This window comes from Pelodiscus sinensis, chromosome 1 (genome assembly GCF_049634645.1).
Source record: "Pelodiscus sinensis isolate JC-2024 chromosome 1, ASM4963464v1, whole genome shotgun sequence".
Taxonomy (NCBI): Eukaryota; Metazoa; Chordata; order Testudines; family Trionychidae; genus Pelodiscus; species Pelodiscus sinensis.
In genome coordinates, this window is record NC_134711.1 from 120,287,785 (window position 1) to 120,306,850 (window position 19,066).

The following is a 19,066-nucleotide window of genomic DNA, read 5'->3' on the forward strand; positions in this document are numbered from 1 at the left end:
CTTTCTCTGCTCTCTTCCCCCTCCTTCCTTCCCACTCTTCCACTGGTTTGCATATTTTTTCTTGCTGTTTTGCCACTTGTAGCTGTGACCTCTTCATTTACTCAGACCCAACGCCTGAATATGTTGATTAGCCTGTGGTGCTTGCAATGATGTAGAAGGTCTTTGTCATACTACTTGAGTTCACACCTACCCTTCTAGCAGAAGGAAAGATGTGATTTGTGGTAATATATTGTCATTCAGGCTAAAAGAGAGAGTTAAAATTCACTAGCTGACAAGATAGGAATTATGTATCAATTCTGTATTGTTAGGTTTCTTAGGTATCTTATAATGTGGTACTTTTTCTCATTACAGTGAAGGTAAAACACCAGGTTCCTCTGTAGAAACACAGCCATGTGACAGTCCATTGTAAGTACTGAGTCGACTAATGAAATGCTTCTGCTTAGACACCTTTCTACCATATTTTTAATGATCACACAAAAATGTGTATAGTAATTCTAACCATGTGAAATCATTTTAAAATAATTTGGTGAGGTTGATGGTTTTCTGCTCTGACTGTTTTAAGGTGGATGCCTATTTCCTGTAATAATTTCTAATGCTCTTTCTAGAAATGTGTACTAGCATCTCATTTCTGTTGTAATATGAAATGTCTTCAGTCAAGTCATGTAACAATAGTAGGCTTGGGGATTTATAATTGTTTCATATGTACACATGCCTTATGGTTGCCTTTTGTAGTAATGGCAAAGGGACATTGGCTGGCTAAAGGGATTCATTGTGGGAAATTAATTTTAGCCTCTGTCTCTTGTCAGTCCCCGTAATACACGAGGTTCGAAGGGATGCTGGAAAGGATGAGACCACAACTGGGGGGTTTTAAAAAGCACAAACTGATTTTATTTTGATGACGCCAGACAATCATCAGAACAAAAATTAAACAGATTGCCAGACAACACAAAACAATTCCCTGAGGCTTTTCTAAATCACAATAATTCCCAATAACTGCCCAGGGGTTAGGAACAGTTGAATTAACACTGGTATTGTCCATAGGGCTGATTATTTACACAACTTTATACAAGGAAGCAGTAAAAAACCTAAACCACAACTATTTATAAACTAACTTAGTAACTTTTTAGCCACTGTCACTTGACAAGCAATAAGGACAACTAAAAAATCAATTAGGATAGGGATGATGGCGGGGGGGCGGGTGTTATACCAGTTCTGGAGACAGCAGGAACACAAGTACCAGTCACATGCTCATAAACTGTCTCCACTCGGGTCGACCAACTCGGAGTACGCTCAGTAAGACTCAAGAGCGGGGGGTGCAAGGCGTCTGGGTGATCAGGCCAGGCGTTCACTCGATGCAAATCCCCAGTGAGAGAGGGGCTGCCTGCCTGTTTTATTGCCTGTGAACTTATCACCCCATAGGTTGGTTTTTGCTGCAGTGGGTGGAGTAGCAGGCCTGAGCACAAGTCAGCCCATTGGCTGATCTTTCACTGCAATGGTGGAGCGAGCAGGGGAAGATTATTAATTTACATGCCCTTATATGGAAAACACTCCACCTCACAGACAGAGCCCCCTATACCAGCCTCAGAGGTATTACAGGCTATGGCTCCCTGCGACGGTTAGCCATTGTTGTAGTTCTGACTCGGACATCTCTTACCTTTACCACACACTGAAATCAGCGGGATTGCTTTCCTGCTCTAAGTTTAACATACACGTAAGTTATTTGATGAAAAAGGGCGTAAAGCATCCTAGTCTCCTAGCTTCCATGCATCCTAGTCTCCTTGCATCAACCCTGCACATGCTCACCAGGAACGTGTGTGTCGATGTATAGTTCAGTGCACCAGGAGTAAGTATCCTGTTGTACAACTCACCATCAGTCCCTGGTGGGGGCCACAAATGAATCACCTGGGGTGCCTGAAAGCCAGGGGTCAGCTTCCCAACATGTAACAGTTTCCACCTCATATCCCATAACTTTTGAGCTTTAAGGAAAAAAAAAATCCACAAACCCATTCGGAACTCCTTGTTGTCTGCCATCTCTGAAAGATGCATGGCGCCGTCACAGCTCACACTAACGTTATAACTGTAGCTAGTGCAAGTTGCATGATCCTTCAGTATTTGTAGAGCTGTAAGAGGAACCAGATCAGTAGAGCACATGAGCATTTCCTGGAAGACACTGTGCTGAGGGACATATTGAGAACCAGTTTAAGATTGGTGGCATTCTTGGAGTAGTTATAGATGGCAGACTGCCACTGCCGGTCCCAAGAAACAAGCAGCGACTTGTGGGATCACATTGTGCTGCGAGCTTGGGAGGATGATCAGAAGCTACTGAACTTTTGGATGTGCAAGGCCACATTCTTGAGTCTGTGTGCCAAGCTTATCCTAGCCCCCAGTGCGGGGTCGCCAGGAGAGCTACCCTGACAGTAGAGAAGTAACCTGGGGATCATGCTGTGAGAAGCTGCATTGTCAGATTACTGCCTGTCGGTAGGAAATCGTTTTGGAGTTAGAAAATCTCCTGTGGGGCCACTGTTATGCAAGTATGCAGAGCCATTAATCGTTTCCTGCTGTGCAGCACTGTGACTCTTGGCAGTATGCAGATAGATTTGCAGCAGTGGGGTTCCAGAACTGTGGTGAGACAATATATGGGACATAAGTTCCTATTTTGGCCCTAGAGCACATGCCACAGAGTGAGAGAGAGCTGCTTTTCTAGCACTATGCGATCATTATTGGATTATGGGGGATGCTCCGCTGACATCAGTATGGGGTGATCAAAGAAAATGCATAACACTCGCCTCAACAGCACCAAGGAAAGAGTCAGCTGTCAGCTCAGCAGGTGCAGAATGAGAGTTGAACATGCTTTTGGAAGATTGGAGGTACCGTGGCATTGTTTATTTACAAGATTGGATCACCATGCGAAAAATATCCCATGTCCTTCATAATATCTGTGAAGCAAAGGGACAAAAGTTGCCACCATGGTTGAGAATGGAAGTGGAGCAGCTGTTTTCTGAGTTCGAACAGCCAGATGCCAGGGCTATTAGAAGAGTTCAGTGTGGAGCATACAGCTCTGGAATACTTTGGAGGAGCACTTCAACAGCAAGCCAACCTAAGACATAGTAGTGTACTGTGCTCAACCTGGCCATACGCTTTCGGGGCATGTTAAAAATTGTGAGGTGCTTGGTGCATATCTGTGAATACAACACTATCGGTGCATCTATTCATTGTGTAGCGTTTGATGTACATTTCTGATTATTAGGCTGTTTGGCCACCGAGCCTATGAGTTGTCTGACTCTTTACAGTAACAAATAAGTGGGTGGTTTCAGAGCTGCTAGGCATTACTGCAACATATGTTGTAAACTAATAGACACATTATTTTTCAAATAGATTTTTTTCACTAACAAAACCAGTGCAAAGAAAAATCTTTGCAATTTGAAAGTAAATACATTAAAAACTTAAGTTCTGTTCCACTAATTTATTAACAAGGAAAAAAACCATGTCAGTGTATATGAAGCTGTGGTTTTCCTGATGTTCTAAATGTGGAGTGATAGATGTCAGAATACGATTGCTGATGGCAGGTAAAATACTGAGGAGCGGTGTAGAGAAGTGCTATAATGGAGTACACCATGGACTGCAAAGGGGAGTGAGCCTGTGATTGTTGAAACTGGCAGTCTGTGGCAGTCTGCAGCATGTGTTTGCTACCAGAGAAGCCCCATTATATCCTGGTGCATCTTCCTTACCTTTTCCTGCTGGGACACCTGGGTCTTTCTCCTCTATTCTTTCCTTTTCCATGGTATCTGCAGTGTTCACCATCCAAGCCCCTGGCTCGTGATCTCATGCAGCACTAGCTTGCAGGATCTCATTGAACATGTCATCCTAACCCCTCTTCTTTCACTTCTGTATCTGGATCTGATACTCCGTGGGTGTGAAGGTGAAACCTCTCATGGCTGCAATGGCAGCAGCTCCAGATGGCACACACAGGGGTGCCATTGTCTACAGTGGAAAGTGAAACTTGAGATTGAGAACTCCCTTCACTTGCTCCCATAAAGTTTTAAACAAACTTGCTTGTTGACACGAATGCTGGTGTATGGCACCATTCACAGCTATGATGAGTATGGGCGCACCAGGGTCAGGGAAATGAGGAAGGCATTGCATGAAACTACAAGTATAGGCCAATGACACTGAGTACTGGCACCATTTTCCACAGGCAGTGGTGATTTTAGCTATCCTCTCTCTCCAGAAGGTGCCAAAGGTACAGAGAGTGTATGTGCAGCTGCTGCTGGACTCCCGGAGCTGCCTGGGTGGGGAAGGATGCTGCTATGCCTTGTACTGCAGTGGTGCTGGCCAATGGTATTGCCTGTGAAAGTACCTTACTGCAAAGGAAGAAACATGGCTGTCGTCCTTGGAAACATTCAGGAGAAGACTGCAGAGAACTTCCCTGAAGGTTTCATTGAGATCTCTCAGGAAGATTCAAGGGACCATCTCTGTGTGCGGGGCACTTAAAAACTGCTCTGCATGGCCTCTCTTCCCTAACTTTACCAGCAAATGAAAAGAAAATAGTGCTGCCGCTCTGTTATACTTCTAGTACAAGTAAATTAATGAAAAGTCGATAGCTGTATCCTATTAAGTTGGGGGCACTTAGCAGTACATGGAAATACATTTACACTTACCTGAGGTTCCTTCCCCTGCACTGGGTTCACCCCTGCTAAAGTGACTGGACTGTGGTAGAATCTCAAACCAATCCTGGCTTCTGTCATCCCTCGTCCTCTCTGTTCATAGCAGGAGTCTGGGTGTTAATCTACTCAGCGGTGTCCGCAGTGTTGATGGGATGTAGCTCTTCTATACATAGATGATGGTTCAGTGCTGGTTGGGGGAGCCATATTACTATGTCATCATAACAGGGCACGTACATCAGTGGGAGACAAAGTGTAGACATGTACACAGTTTGAGGGATGCAAAGCCAGGTATGTCAACCTAACTTCATAATGTATACCAGACATACGACTCATTGAAAGTCTCTTCTGAAAATGGGACTTAGTGTTATGTTTTCAAAAGCAGCTCAGAGACTTAATAACCTATGTTTCTTAAAATTAAATTTGGCAAAGCCTGTTGTTGACAGTATTGTTTCTTCTAAAATATTTCCTAGTTTCTGTTTTCTTTTATTTATTTATTTTCAATCTAAAAATAGTGCGTTTTCCTGGTTTGATTCCCAGCACCGTTTCTTCTCTGTCCTTACTGACATCCCAAAATAAGTGATTTTTTTTTCTTGAGGGACTTTCCTTTAAAAATAACTATTTTGTTTTTAAAATGTATATGCCATTCTTAAAAATGAAATGTCATAGAGAATTTTTGAATATCCATCTAAAGTGCTTGAATTAATATGCATGCATTAACAGTACAAAGCTGTTAATGTATGCATATGTACAAATTAAACATGAAGAGCTTGCAAGTTATGCATGCAATTTGGCTCTTGCAAGTACTTGATTTGGATGTGTATTTTCAGCCTATCTTTTGGAAAATGTAATGAAGTGAGAAGCAAAGAATTTCAGAGTTGAATTTCCTGCTACTCCAGCATTAGCTCATTCTCTTCTACCTTAACATAACAATCATTAAGCTATGGAAGATCTCCAGGCAATAACTAGCCACCACATGGGAGGAATAACAAGGGAGTGCTGTAATACAATCTTTATAGACTCATAGACTTTAAGGTCAGAAGGGACCATGATGATCATCTAGTCTGACCCCCTGCACAGTGCAGGCCACAGAATCTCACCCACCCCTCCCAGAATAATCCTCTCACCTATATCTCAGACATTGAAGCCTTCAAATACTTTGAAGACCCCAAGATGCAGAGAATCCTCTAGCTGTGATCTGTACCCCATGCTACAGAGGAAGGCGAAAAACCTCCAGGGCCTCTGCCAATCTACCCTGGAGGAAAATTCCTTCCCAACCCCAAATATGGCGATCAGCTAAACCCTGAGCATGTGGGCAAGACTCATCAGCCAGACACCCAAAAAGTTCATATAGTTCTTTAAAATACATTTGCCTTTGAGACAATGCATTCCATCAACTACTAATCATTTTAATCTTTATGTTCTTATTGTAGAGCTTCAACCCTGCAAAAATCCAGCAGTCTGGGCAATTTGAAGAAAGAGACATCAGAAGTGGTTGGTTTGTTTTTTAGTCCCTCCCTTCCCCCCTCCCATTCTGAGGTCCAAACGGTCTACTCCAGTTCTGGTCTCATGAGTGGTGCAAGGGAATGGAATTTGGATGGAGTTGGCTAGTTGAAAATTCCTGGGGGGGGTGGGGAGGTGTCTCAGGTGGCATAGAGCTAGTTCTTCCACCAACTCTGCCTGCCCCAGATGAGGTCTGGAGCAGAACAGATCTCTGTTCATTCAATTTACAGCTATCTATGGCCCCTTTTGTAACAGAATCCTGTGGATATTAGTGAAGGAGAACATCTGTTGCTGAATACTTTAGGGGTTGCCTATCCTTTTATTGTATGAGATATTTCCATAAATAAATCTCCTGAACTTCAAAGTTGTCCTCTCTAGATAATAAAGGGCTAGTCTTAACTCAGGTTGCCTAGGTAGTTGTAACCTTACCCTAGTAAAGACAAGGCAGTTTGCCATTGTTATGTAAGTTAGCAGGGCAAGTTAAAGACCAGGGACCCATGTTAGAGACGGATAAAAGATGTACATGGAGGAAACTAGAGGAGAGGGTGAATTTTGTTTAGACTTACAAATCTTTATCTGCCAAGAAGAGAACCAGAACTAAACAGGGTAAATTTGAGTCATGTTATATCCAAAACTGAGATCAGTAGCGATAGTTTAGGCTCACTGCTGTTTTCAGCACTGTGGAAGGGTAAACCTGCAATTATACCTCATAAAATTTATTTGCCCTATGTTTAAAGAGAGGCTATTCCCAGCTCTAAATTAGAATTATTTATATGGTTAAAGCTAATATTGGTTGTGCAAAGTCATCAATAAATCAGCACCTAAAAAAAACCTAGATTATGAAATCCAAAACCTAAACAGAATGGCTTGTCTGTCAGGAAAATAAAAAGTGACATATTCTAAGGGAAATGTAGTTCTTAAATGATTTCTTTTGAAAAATAAAAGAGGAAAGAAATCTCACTATTTTTAATTGCAATGAATATTTCTCAATCCTTTCCAAACAGGACAAAGAACCCCTACAGAAACCAGCAGAGGTAACTTTTATGTGTGTCTTTATGTGAAGTGATGCAGAGAGCAGAAGGTGTTTTAAATAGCCTCATTTTATTAACGTTCAGTGTCAGAATTTTTCAGGAAGAACAGCAGACCTGTAAGTGAGGTTGTGGAGTGTGATCTCAGGGAATATATTTGAGTCTCCACCATCACTTTTGTGTCAAGTTTATATTCTCCCACTCGCTCTTGTCTTCTCATACATGGTTCTTCATTTTGACCTGCTGAGAATAAATAAAATCACCCATTTCCTGACTTCTCTTGGGAGCATGCATTTTCAAATGACTCTCTTGTTTCCTGGTTGATTTTCTTTCCTCACTTATTCTCATCCCTTCCCAAAGACACCATCTTATTTTGGTATGGTGTCCTGGCTAAGTAGAACTCCACAGTGCTTTCAGCCAAAACCATGTATGTGTCTCTTGAGCCAGCTAGAGGATTCTTTTCAGAACAGTAAACGCAGCTTCTGTTCCAAATGGCAGAGTGTGTGCTACTACTCCAGCCTGCTCATCCCTTGTCAGCCCAGGATCAAGGGCTACAGAGGTTCTCCATCCCTACCACCTGTGAGGTTACACATTGCTCCACCACAAACTAACAACGTTGGGTCTCTGATTTGTTTAGCTTTGTAGAATTTGTAGTTAATTTGTGTGTTTCTATATTAGAAACCTTCCAAGTTCGCCTTTTGTTTTGTAGCAGAGTTGCAATTATCTTCTTACAGTGGTTGCCATTGAAAAGTAACAGTTTACCAACCACTAACTAGAATACAGCCACTGTTTCCTGTTCTAAGTCAGAGGGAGGAATCCTAGAATCTGAAATACCATTTTTATAGTCATGACTGTGTTTTTCAGCAAAATAATTGCTGCTTTTGAGATGTTAATGTGTTTACCTTGCTAGCCAGAGACCATCAAAAGTTAAAAATCAGACGTTTAAGAAACCCAGTATGAACAACAAAGATGTGCTTATTATTATTACAAAAATCTTCTTAGATTATCAAAACTACCAGAATTTGACAAAACTAATGTTTCTCCACCACATCTGCCATTTGCTTGCTGCATCCGTTTCTTTCAATTAGAGAATAGAAATAGGCTGCTAGTCAGGCTTGATGACAGGAGCGGGCAGAGGACAATTGCCATGGAGTGCCAGGCAATATAAAAGGGCACAAGGATGCACGGCCACTGCTGCAGTAGCAGCATCCAGGAGCCCCAGGTGGGCCAACATTGGTGAAACCGGGTGGGCATGTGGAAGCCCTGACCATGACAGTAGAGCAGGCCCAGACAGTGCATTCATCAGCTCGCTGGAGTCCAGCCATTGCTGGCGCAGCACCACCCAAATGTCAGGTGGACCACATCCGCCTGTGCACAGCTTGCGCATGTATGGGGGCCCACTGACTGTTCTGCACCGGGGCCTGGAATTGCTGCCAGCAGGTGTGTAGCTGGTCCAGTGATTTTTCATACTGTGCTCTGCAAACTGCTCATGGTTCATGGAAACTTTCTGACAATTTGCAGAGAACTGGCCAGTCGTGAAGTGCTTGTTTCTCCTCCTTTTTCCCCAGAAACTTTCAATGGAAGATGAGGGAGCTGAATGCAGCATGTGCACTTAATTTATTATTTTAATGTGCCACTTTTGCAAGATCTGAAACATTTAGTACAGAAATGCTATTGTTAAAGAGGTAGTGAATATAACTGAATCCTGAACACATTTTAACTGAAGATCTTCCTTATTTAATCTAGACTCACAACACATACACTATATTCTATTTTATAGTACAAATGCATCTTTATTTCCAGGTTACCTTTCAGAAATGATTGTGTACAATTAAATGCTTTTTATGGTGCAGCAAGATTGAGTTTTGAAGTTTCGTTTTTCTAATTTATCAGACTAAAGCTCCTGTGGAAGGTAACAAATGCGGAAACCTCCCTCCAAAATCTCCAAGCCATAGTGGTACTGGAGAGGATGACAGATTTGGTACCCGCAAAGCCAGAACTTCATTTGGACGAGGCTTTTTCAAGATAAAAAATAACAAGAGGACAGCGAGTGCACCTAATTTGGGTAGGTACTATGCTCCTGAAAGCATCTCCAGTGCGTTTTGAACAAAAATCTTTAATAAGAGAGGAGGGGTTTTCTAATGTATGTTGTAGCTACCACAAACAAGGGTAAAACCAACCATAATCTGACCCAAAGGCCATACTAGAGTTACTGATGGCTGCACAAGGAAAGTACCATGCTATTGCATAGCAGTTCAATTCAACCCTTGTCTTGACCTCTCTCCTCAGACCCTGAATAATAATATACAACAATTTAAAGCAACAATTTCCTTACTGAAATGCAGCAACTTTTATTCATTTTAATCGTGCTCCAACCTCTGCTCAATACCCTAATCTTATCATGAGAGTTGTTGGTACTACATCCAATATTATATATACTGTAGCATCTCTACTAACGTTGTCTTCCATCCTTTTATTAAAAGTGTCAATAAAATGTGTGCACTTGATACATCCTCCCAACTCTTACTTTTTCTGGGAGAGAAGCAATGAAAAACCTTCATCTTTCAGATTTTTATATGGAATTATGGCTTCCTTATTCCAAATAAGACTTCCACTCTTGCTACTTAATGGTCATTCCAATCCTGTACCTCAGGGAGTTAATTTAGCCTCAGCCGTGTTCCATATGGCCTATTTCGTCTTCTCCCATACATAAAAGGAAAATGTATTGGCCTGCTTGTAAACTATTTTGATGATTAGACCAGCTGTCTTGTACCATTTAAGATGTTTTTGTGCCCATTTCTTCATACAACATCTGCAGGGCAACAAAAATAGCAATTTTAAAATAATTTTTACTAGCTGAAAACAGTGGGGTACAGTGGTCGCACTAGAGGGCAGGGAGATGGGACCCTGGTTCTGTTCCTAGCTCTGCTGTGAATTCACTTTGTGAATCTGAGAGAGTCACTTTCATTATCTGTGCTCTGGTGTATCCATCTGGAAAACTAGTCTATAATACTTATCTCCCTCACCAGGGTATTGAGAGGCCCAGACGCAACTAATTATAATTATACATGCAATCTGTTACTTTCTTGTGCTCCAATGCGGATGGAAATCTTTTGGATGTTGTTTTACCCAAAGCTGTGTCTTGTTATATTAGGTTTTGGTGAGGAAGGGATTAACAATGTATGGGTAATCTTAATCTTTGTGTTTTCAGTGCTGTGTGTGGTGCATGTGTCTGTGTTACTTTTCTCCCCTTGTCTTGTATTTTGCCAATGTGAATTTTGATCTGTGTTTTACCTTGTCATTCTGCGTATTCTCTCCCATTGTGCTGCGTGTGGTTATGTGCATTGTTTGGATATCTGAAGATCGCAGTCGAAGTGCAAGTGCACCTACCTTAGGTATAGTAATCCTGCATGTCTGCCTGTACCAGTTCTCTGGTGTGATTGCTGCTAACAGCTTGTTATGGCCATGCACTTTTAAAACAGAGCTAGAAACAAGATCTTTATGTTGGCACACTAAAATATATGTTCTGTGTAACACTGGCCCACTACTAAAAGTCTGCTGCATTGTTTCACGATAACCACTACTAATGTGAGATGATGTGGGTAGACTTGTGATGGTTAATGAGAATGGGAGGTAACTGCAGAAGTGTGTGTAATCCACAACGTTTGCCCATGCATTCTGCTCACTTTTATAATAAGGACCAATCATCATCTCTTTGTATTCTCATCTGACTCGGAGCTTCTGGAAGATGCTATCAAATAATGCAACATGAGTTTTGGAAGTATATGTAAGGCTTTGATTAAGGTAGCTCTGAAGGGAGGGATACACAATTCCTCTTTCCCAAATAACTTAAGGAAGAAATTAATAGAATACATATGAGAGAGAAAAATCACACATGGCAGCTAAGCACCTGCCAAAACTACCAGTTATGCTAGTAACGAGGGCAGTATAGGAACCGGAAAGGAATGTGCTGCCTTTATGTACACCCTTGGCATTTTAAACCAGTCATAACTGAAGCCAAATATGGTCCTAAGATATGACAGAAACAGAGGCAGACTCCTTGGTTTTTATTAGTGTTCCAATTTCCAAATATCACTTTCCTAAAATAGCTGTTCTAAAAGATTATTTCAAAGATTTAAGGAAATGGAGCGTACAGGCATTCTAGTGCCCACAAACCTCTGCCTCTGATTCGATCAACCGTCTTCTGGTATTTCCCACCAAGAATGCTGCTTAAATGTAGGTTTTTTCCCCTAGGTTTAGATGCCTTTCTAAAATACCCTATCTGTACAGTAGCTGTGTCCTCCAGCACCAAACACTTTGTTCACCCATCACGAATGCTTAGAAAGCACTTGTTAAAATACATTATATAGTTGCCTCTTTTCATTTTTGGCCACTAGAGAAGCTGTTGCTAAAATGGGACCTTCTAAATGAGCTTTTACTAGGGCATCAACTTTTTGTCCAGTTAATGACCACACTGCTGAGTTCCTAGGAGCCACAGGGTCATGCCTAACTTGTATTAATTGGAGCAAATTGGAGCCACCTTAATCCTTTAACTGTGGTTCAGGTTGAACCTCTCTAGTCTGGCACTCTCTGGTCTGGCCACATCTGTGGTTCAACATGATTTTAGTTAGCTGGATGTCCACTTCTCATGGGTGTGGCCAAGTTTTCTGTGGTCCCATAAAGTTTGTTTACATTCCTGGCTCTCAGTGGGCTGTTTTTTAGCTACAACCCTAAAGGTCTTCTAAGAGCCCAGTAAGCAGTGGAAGTGGTGGTAATGCAGCTAGATAATATTGACCTCCTGTGGTTCAACAAATTATCAGGTTCAACATTAATCAGGTCCTGAGGGTGCCAGACTAGAGAGGTTCAACCTATATTGAACTATAGCTCGCAATGTATCATGCTCCATCTTGGTCCAAACGACTTGCAGTTGCTTTGTGAACATTGGTTTCTCTTGAAAGGCAATACAAAGTTTATTTTTTAAAACCAATGATGGTACCGGTAGCTGTCCGTCATGTTAAAGATGATGACGGTGGCCACAAACCGTTCTGTGGACTCCAGGGGCTACATTTTAGCTATGGCTGCTTCACTTTATGAGGCTCAAGCAGTAGATTTATATTCATTCTTCTACCATTTTGTTTTAAGCTTCCATTAGCAAATAAGTGATGTAAACAAACTCCTCGTTGTTTGTTTGCCCACAGCTGTATGGCACTTGCTGGCTCACCTCTGCTTACGTAGAAGTTTCTGCAGTTTGTTCAGTCACCTATGTAGCACCTTTTTCTGTTTATTTGCTTTTCATTTTATAATTTTGGTTGCCAAGTACTTTCTTGAGTAGTCCCCAGGTTTACCTGGACTGGATGTGAAGTCTGTAGACAAACACAGGATAAAGACGTAAGATTTGCATCAGGAATGGTAACATGTTTTTTCCCCGTGCAGTCCTGAGTATTAGATACGTCCATCCTTTGACTCGTAAAATAAGAAGCAGAGGCTTTTTAGTCAGGACACAACCCCAAAGTGCATGGTACTTGCCTGTGAAAGAGCAAAATATTCTGCTATGTGCTCAAGCATAAGGCCCTCTTTTTCCATTTGCATTTTTGAGTTAGAATGAGATGGCTGTTGCTAAATGGGAATCGAATCAGAAATTACATTTTATTATCAAGGACACTGGTGAGGAAATGCTTCACAGTGCTTAGAGTATCTTTAGGTACTACTCCTAGCCGAGCCAGGCTTCCTTGTGCCTCAGTGTATCTATAAAATGGGGAAGATTCCCTGCCAAAGTTGTTAGAGGCTTTAATTTATTAGTGATTCATAAAGTATCTTGTGCTCTTCTGATGCAAGGTACTTAATGAATGCAACATACTGAGGTTTTGGGGTGCTACCAGTTTTCAGACACTATTACCACTGAAAGAAGCACATTTTATCTCCTTGGGATCCCCCTGTTTTCTTAAATCCATGGTTCACCGTAATTCCAGCCACAGTGGTTACAGGCTTCAGTAGTGTGCTCATAATGTGAAATGCAGGTGAAGTTCTGCCAGGTGAAATTCAACTGGGGTTTGTTTCAAAATAGCTGAAACAGAAAAGGGATTTGCAGATCACTTGGACCTAGCTGGTTTGCCCCCTCGACCGAAAGAAACGGACAGTGGGCAGATGTCTCCCTCTTCTCCTGACTCCAAGAAGAAGACCAGCGGAATCAAGAAACTATTTGGAAGGTAAGTTTTGTTTTTTAAAAAGTGAACATCGTGTGGGGTTGGATCATTAGGGGGATTGCTAACGAGCTATGTAACCTTTCATCTCTAGGTCACCAGACGTGTAGCTCAAGCTGGACATAATAAAGTCTTTGGTGGCTTAGGTTGAATGATTTGGTATTCTCACACTGTTTCTAGTACAGTAAAACTCCATTGGTCCGGTATCCAATGCTCCGGCACTCCTGATGGTCTGGCACAATCAGGAACCCGGAAGTGCTCTGGCTGCCAGACAATTGGAGCTGCTCTTTCCCCGGCTTCTCCGATTCAGCCGCTGCTGAAACTGACCAGCAGCTGAATCAGGGAAGCCGGGGGCAGAGCAGCTGGGGTGCTGCTGGGTTGGTCCCATAGTGCTGCCCCTTGGGGCTGCAGGACCAACCCGGCAGCATCCCAGCTGCTCTTGGGGATGCCTGGGGAAGAGCAGCTGGGATGCTGCTGGGTTGGTCCCGTAACGCCGTTCCTCGGCGCTGCGGGATCAACCCAGCAGCACCCCAGCTGCTCTGCCTCAGGTGTCCCCGATTCAGCCACAGCTGCAACTGACCAGCAGTGGCTGAATCGGGGATGCCTGGGCCAGAGTCGGACTATCAGAACGGGGGGCTATGAAGGGTCTGGGGTGGCATCCCCAGACCCCTCATAGTCCCCCCTTCCGATAGTCTGGCATATTTGATAATCCGGCACCCCCTGGGTCCTAAAGGTGCCGGATTATCAGAAGTTTACTGTAAATAGTTATCCATACCACAAACTCTCTGCCATACCTAGTGCGTTTTTGATTTTATCTCTCTATTTCTTTGTCCTAAGCTCTTGAAAATCTTCCCCCTCCTTTTCTGCAACCTAGTAGCTCTGGTCTAGACTCTGCCAGTTTTTAAAATAGACCTAATGGAAATTAATGAAGATGGAAAAGTGCAAAATTTATTGCAACTTATTTCAAAACTCCATGGTGTAGTCTGTGGTTGCAACAATAAAGAGATTTATTCCTGGTTATTATTTGAACAAAGGTATTATTAAATGTTCTCTGCCTTTTTTACTTAGGCTTAAAAGGAGTCAGTCTACCACATTTAACCCGGATGATATGTCTGAAGCAGAATTCAAAAGAGGAGGGACAAGAGCAACTGCAGGACCAAGACTAGGCTGGTCTCGAGACCTTGGACAGTCTAAGTAAGAGGAACTGCACTGAACCAGAACATACAGTGCTTTCTCACTTTTATTTGCCCCTGTAGAAGATTTTCATTTTGCTGCTCTATTAACTGTTACAAAGCACAGTTCCTCTTAAGTGAGAGTAATGTTAGCATTGTTAGCAAAAGGAAATGGGCAAGCCCTGGCTCTTTGGGACATTGTCCTCCTTAAGAAGATGGTCAGGAATTCAATGCACTAAGTATGTGCCCCGCAGTCCTGCAGTGTAAGTCACCTGGATGGAATCTCAGACCCGAATGTAGTCCCATTGACTGCAGTGGGATTTCAGGTGAACGGGCTCTGGATCCGATCTGTGGAGAACAGCCATAGTGGGTCAGACCAAAGGCCCATCTAGCCCAGTATCCTGTCTGCCAACAGTGCCCAATGCCAGATGCCCCAGAGGGAGTGAGCCCAACAAGTAATCATCACATGATCCCTCTCCTGTCATCCATTTTCAGATAAACAGAGGCTAAGGACCTAACCTCTGTGAATTATCTAGCTCTTTTTTAACCCTATTAAAGTCCTGGTCTTTACAACATCCTCTGGCAAAGTGTTCCACAGGTTGACTGTGCGCTGTGTGAAGAAAAACTTCCTTTTGTTTGTTTTAAACCTGCTACCTATTATTTCAGTTGGTGATCCTTAGTTCTTATATTATGGGAACAAGTAAATAACTTTTCCTTATTCATTTTTTTCACACCAGTCATGATTTTATAGTCCTCTATCATATCACCCCCGAGTCTCCTCTTTTATAAGCTGTAAAGTCCAAGTCTGTACATGAGTGCAGGTGCCACATAGATTTAAAGATGATCAAAGCCTCGGTCATGGCATAAGCTGATTGGTTGCCTTCATTGTAATATAGGTCACTAGAGTATCTTTAGTTATCTTGAGTAAACAAAATATTTCAGTCATTTTAAAGTTGTAGCCATCCTGGAACACTCAGTTTGATCATGATGGTGAATAATAGCCAACATCATCTCGGACACAACAACTGAGATCAGGATCCCATTTTGCTAAGCACTATATAAACATAGCGCAGTAGACGTACCTTTTCCCAAATAACTTAGAGTCTCAATAATACAGACACTAATCTTGCCTATGTGTGGCCTGAGCTCTCAAAAACACCCATGAATTTGTAATACAAATATTTTTTTAAATTTTCTTCTGCTTTAGTGACCTGGATATGCCATTTGCTAAATGGACAAAGGAGCAAGTTTGCAACTGGCTTCAGAATCAGGGTTTAGGTTCATACATGAATCATGGGAAACACTGGATACTGTCTGGGCAGACTCTCTTGCAAGCTTCTCAGCAGGATCTGGAAAAGGTAAGAAATGTTAGGAAAATATTGCTATTAGGGATGTGAAGAACTAGTAAACTAGTCAACTAACAAATGCTTATTGGATAGTCAAAATTCTAGTCGACTAGTCTCTCCCCAAAAAGAGGCAGGAAGGGGGGGGGGAGAGGAGGGTATACTTCAAAGCAGCAGTGCCGCTTAAAGCCTGGGGCCAGACCCTGGGCTCCACACCGAGCTTTTGCCTTTGAAGTGTAGCAACAGCTCTAGGGCTGTTGCTACACTTCAAAGGCAGAATCACCCTATCAACTAATTGAATAGTCGATGTCAAATACATCAACTATTCGATAACTCAATTAGTCGCTATTTAACATCCTTAATTTCTATTGCGATAAATGTTAAGCCTTGGTGTACATTATGTATGTGCAAAAGTCAGGACTAGGAGATGCAGCATGTAAAAGCGAACAAGACCAGCAAGTGAATTGTTAAAATACATTTGTCTGTAGTAATGCAAAACAATTGTTTTGTGCTGACCTTTAGTATGACTTTACTCTTCTATAATAAGAGGTAATGAAATTTATGATTTTAATCAAAATAAACGTTGGCACATCAACTAACTCGTCCACACAGGAGCGGTCCGAGGCTGGCTGCGGCAGCTGGCGCCCCAGGCAGAAGGTACGATCAGCACCCCTGCCTGCATGGCCATCAATGGCCGTGATGTAATCATCGGGTGTCCAATGACATCATCATCGGGCGCCCAAGGCCGGTGGCACCCTAGGTGACCGCCGAGTCTGCCTAGGCTCACGGGCCGCCCCTGCTTCCACATGTTACGTTTAAAAATACATTCAGGTAAAGGAGTGAGTGGGAGTGAAATGCTACTCTTCTGATCTGGTTGTTTGCCACTTTGTATAGTTGTGAATTAGAGCTCAGTGTTCAAGGGCCCCATTTTGGGAGAGCGGAGGATAGAGAGGGGCAGCAGCCAAGAGTACTGGGACGCAGCTTGCTTTTCTTCACATTCCCTTGACAATAAGGGAGCAAGGGAAAGGTACTTGGGTTCTGTGAATTACTCCTCTGTCCCCTCCCTTCACCAGCCAGCAGTCAGAGGCATGCACAGAAGCCATGTCCTCCCCCCCCATTCCCTTATCAGGGAATGGGAAGAAAAGCAAACCACATCCCGGTACACACGGCTGCTGCCACCCCTTCGCCCCTCTCACCCGAAATGGTGCCCTTGCCAGTGTTTACATTTGGTATCAGTTTTTCAAAAAAAACAAAATGGTCTTTGAAGCTGATAACTAATTAACCTGCATCCGTACCTGTCTCAGTCTTAGGTAGATAGATCGGTATATTTATCCCTTAAAATATTATGCTGGATACAACCACGATGTAATGAATAGACTATGTTTTCCCCATATAAGAATATTAGGACTAACAATCATCAGATAGATGAGGTGTCTCAATCCATTAGGCATGCAACTAAGTAGCCAGATTTTCAGAAGTGCAACTGCAGACCCATTGACATCCTAGGGCGTTTGGTTGCTCAACAAACACCAAGCTGTGCTCAGTAGGTGCTTCACTGTGATTTTAGGCACCTAACCAGATTTGTCCTCTGATACACGTGCACAATACTTGTTAATTTCAATAGCAATTGCTGCAACATTTAGCCTGTAGTGTTGGAGTTCCTGTGTGTGTGTGTTTGTGTAAAAAGGATTTTGATTTATTTTTATATTTTGATTCTGTGTAAACCATATGCTGCTGAACTAGACATTAAATGCTTTGAGTTCTTTATCTTCACAGGAACTTGGAATAAAGCATCCACTGCATCGAAAGAAACTTCAGCTTGCTCTTCAGGCATTGGGGTCAGAAGAAGAAAACAATCATGGAAAACTGGATTACAACTGGGTTACCAGTAAGATTCATGCACTTTAAAATAATAGTCTCTGCATTCTAAAAGCGTGACTGCACCCCATGGCAGCAGTGAAGCCACACGCAGCAGTGAAGCCCAGGCTGCGTCCACACTACATTTTGTAGCTCTGGTGAAAGGGGCAGTGCTAGGGACAGCCAGCCCTCAATGCTTCCCCAGACTGCAGTGTTGCATCCTCCCAACGCCTCTGCCTCCCCAAGCAGCCTTCCCAAAACATTCTGCGTGGTGTTCTGGCAGCCATTTTAAGGGTCTGGGGCTCCAGCTGCTGTCACTGCCGTGGTAGCAATGGCAGGCAGGAGTCCCGGCCCCTTTGAATCGTGGGGCCCTGAGGCACGTGCCCCTTTTGCGCACACACGTGTGTGTGTGTATGTGCATGCGACACACACACACACACACACACACACACACACACACACACACACACACACACACACACACGCACCCTTCTAACCCATTGGCCAGCACCAGTGTATAAGGCTCTGTCAGGGGGAGGCAGCTGCAGGAACGTTCCCCTGCTGCCAGAATCTTACACTCTGATAAAGAAACGCTTTGGCAGCTCCCTGTGGTGGGGAAAGTCCCACCAGGGCCTCTCCCCACTGCCAGAGCCTTTCCCTGCTGCAGGAGCCTTTCTCTGAGGCGGGGAAAGAGTGGTAGTGGGACACTTCACTGCTAACAGTAGAGGTATCCATGGGAGGAGGTGCTGCCTGGGCATGTAGAGAGCCACACAGGGTAACTACCCCTAAGCGTTCAGGTCTTTCCTCACCTGAGCAATGTTTCACCGTCCATATAGCTGTTGGTTCCCATGCTGGGGAGGAGATGGGGTTGCTACCCATGTACTCTACATGCTGCTATAAGGAGTGTGCAGTATAGACGTACTATAGGGCAGGGGATTAAGGGTTCTGGATAATTCAAGTTTCTGTGAATAGCTGAGAGCAATGATAATATGAAGAGTGCTGGCTAGATACATGACTGTCCTTAGTCCAAAGGTGTTTTGAGCTTAGTAATACTTTTTTTTTTTTTTTTTTTTTTTTTTTTTAAAAGGGTGGTTGGATGACATTGGACTTCCCCAGTATAAAACTCAGTTTGATGACGGAAGGGTGGATGGTCGAATGCTCCATTACATGAGTGTTGTAAGTAAAAGGCAGAGGTTTTTTTCTGGCATATTTTGTGTTCTTGGTTTTGGTTGGTTTTGTTTGTGGGGGCACTTTCCTGCCTGTCCTGGGGCCCCTCACCATGACCAGTTTCCACCTCATGTT

At 43.0% G+C, this 19,066-nt stretch overlaps 1 protein-coding gene across 24 annotated transcripts in view; it reads left to right on the forward strand.

Annotated features, from left to right (window-relative positions):
* The window catches only part of PPFIBP1 (PPFIB scaffold protein 1), a 162,015-nt gene that overhangs the window by 133,146 nt on the left and 9,803 nt on the right, over positions 1–19,066 (forward strand). For 21 of the 24 annotated variants that reach the window (XM_075899106.1, XM_075899057.1, XM_075899153.1 and 18 more), the window contains 10 exons: positions 352–405; positions 6,095–6,155; positions 7,169–7,198; positions 9,086–9,257; positions 10,555–10,587; positions 13,257–13,398; positions 14,461–14,586; positions 15,772–15,922; positions 17,684–17,795; positions 18,852–18,940. In XM_075899106.1, the coding sequence (XP_075755221.1) occupies positions 352–405; positions 6,095–6,155; positions 7,169–7,198; positions 9,086–9,257; positions 10,555–10,587; positions 13,257–13,398; positions 14,461–14,586; positions 15,772–15,922; positions 17,684–17,795; positions 18,852–18,940 (970 nt within the window). The remainder of the gene's footprint in view (positions 1–351; positions 406–6,094; positions 6,156–7,168; positions 7,199–9,085; positions 9,258–10,554; positions 10,588–13,256; positions 13,399–14,460; positions 14,587–15,771; positions 15,923–17,683; positions 17,796–18,851; positions 18,941–19,066) is intronic. The other 3 variants (XM_075899163.1, XM_075899220.1, XM_006127700.4) reach the window with 1 other exon arrangement.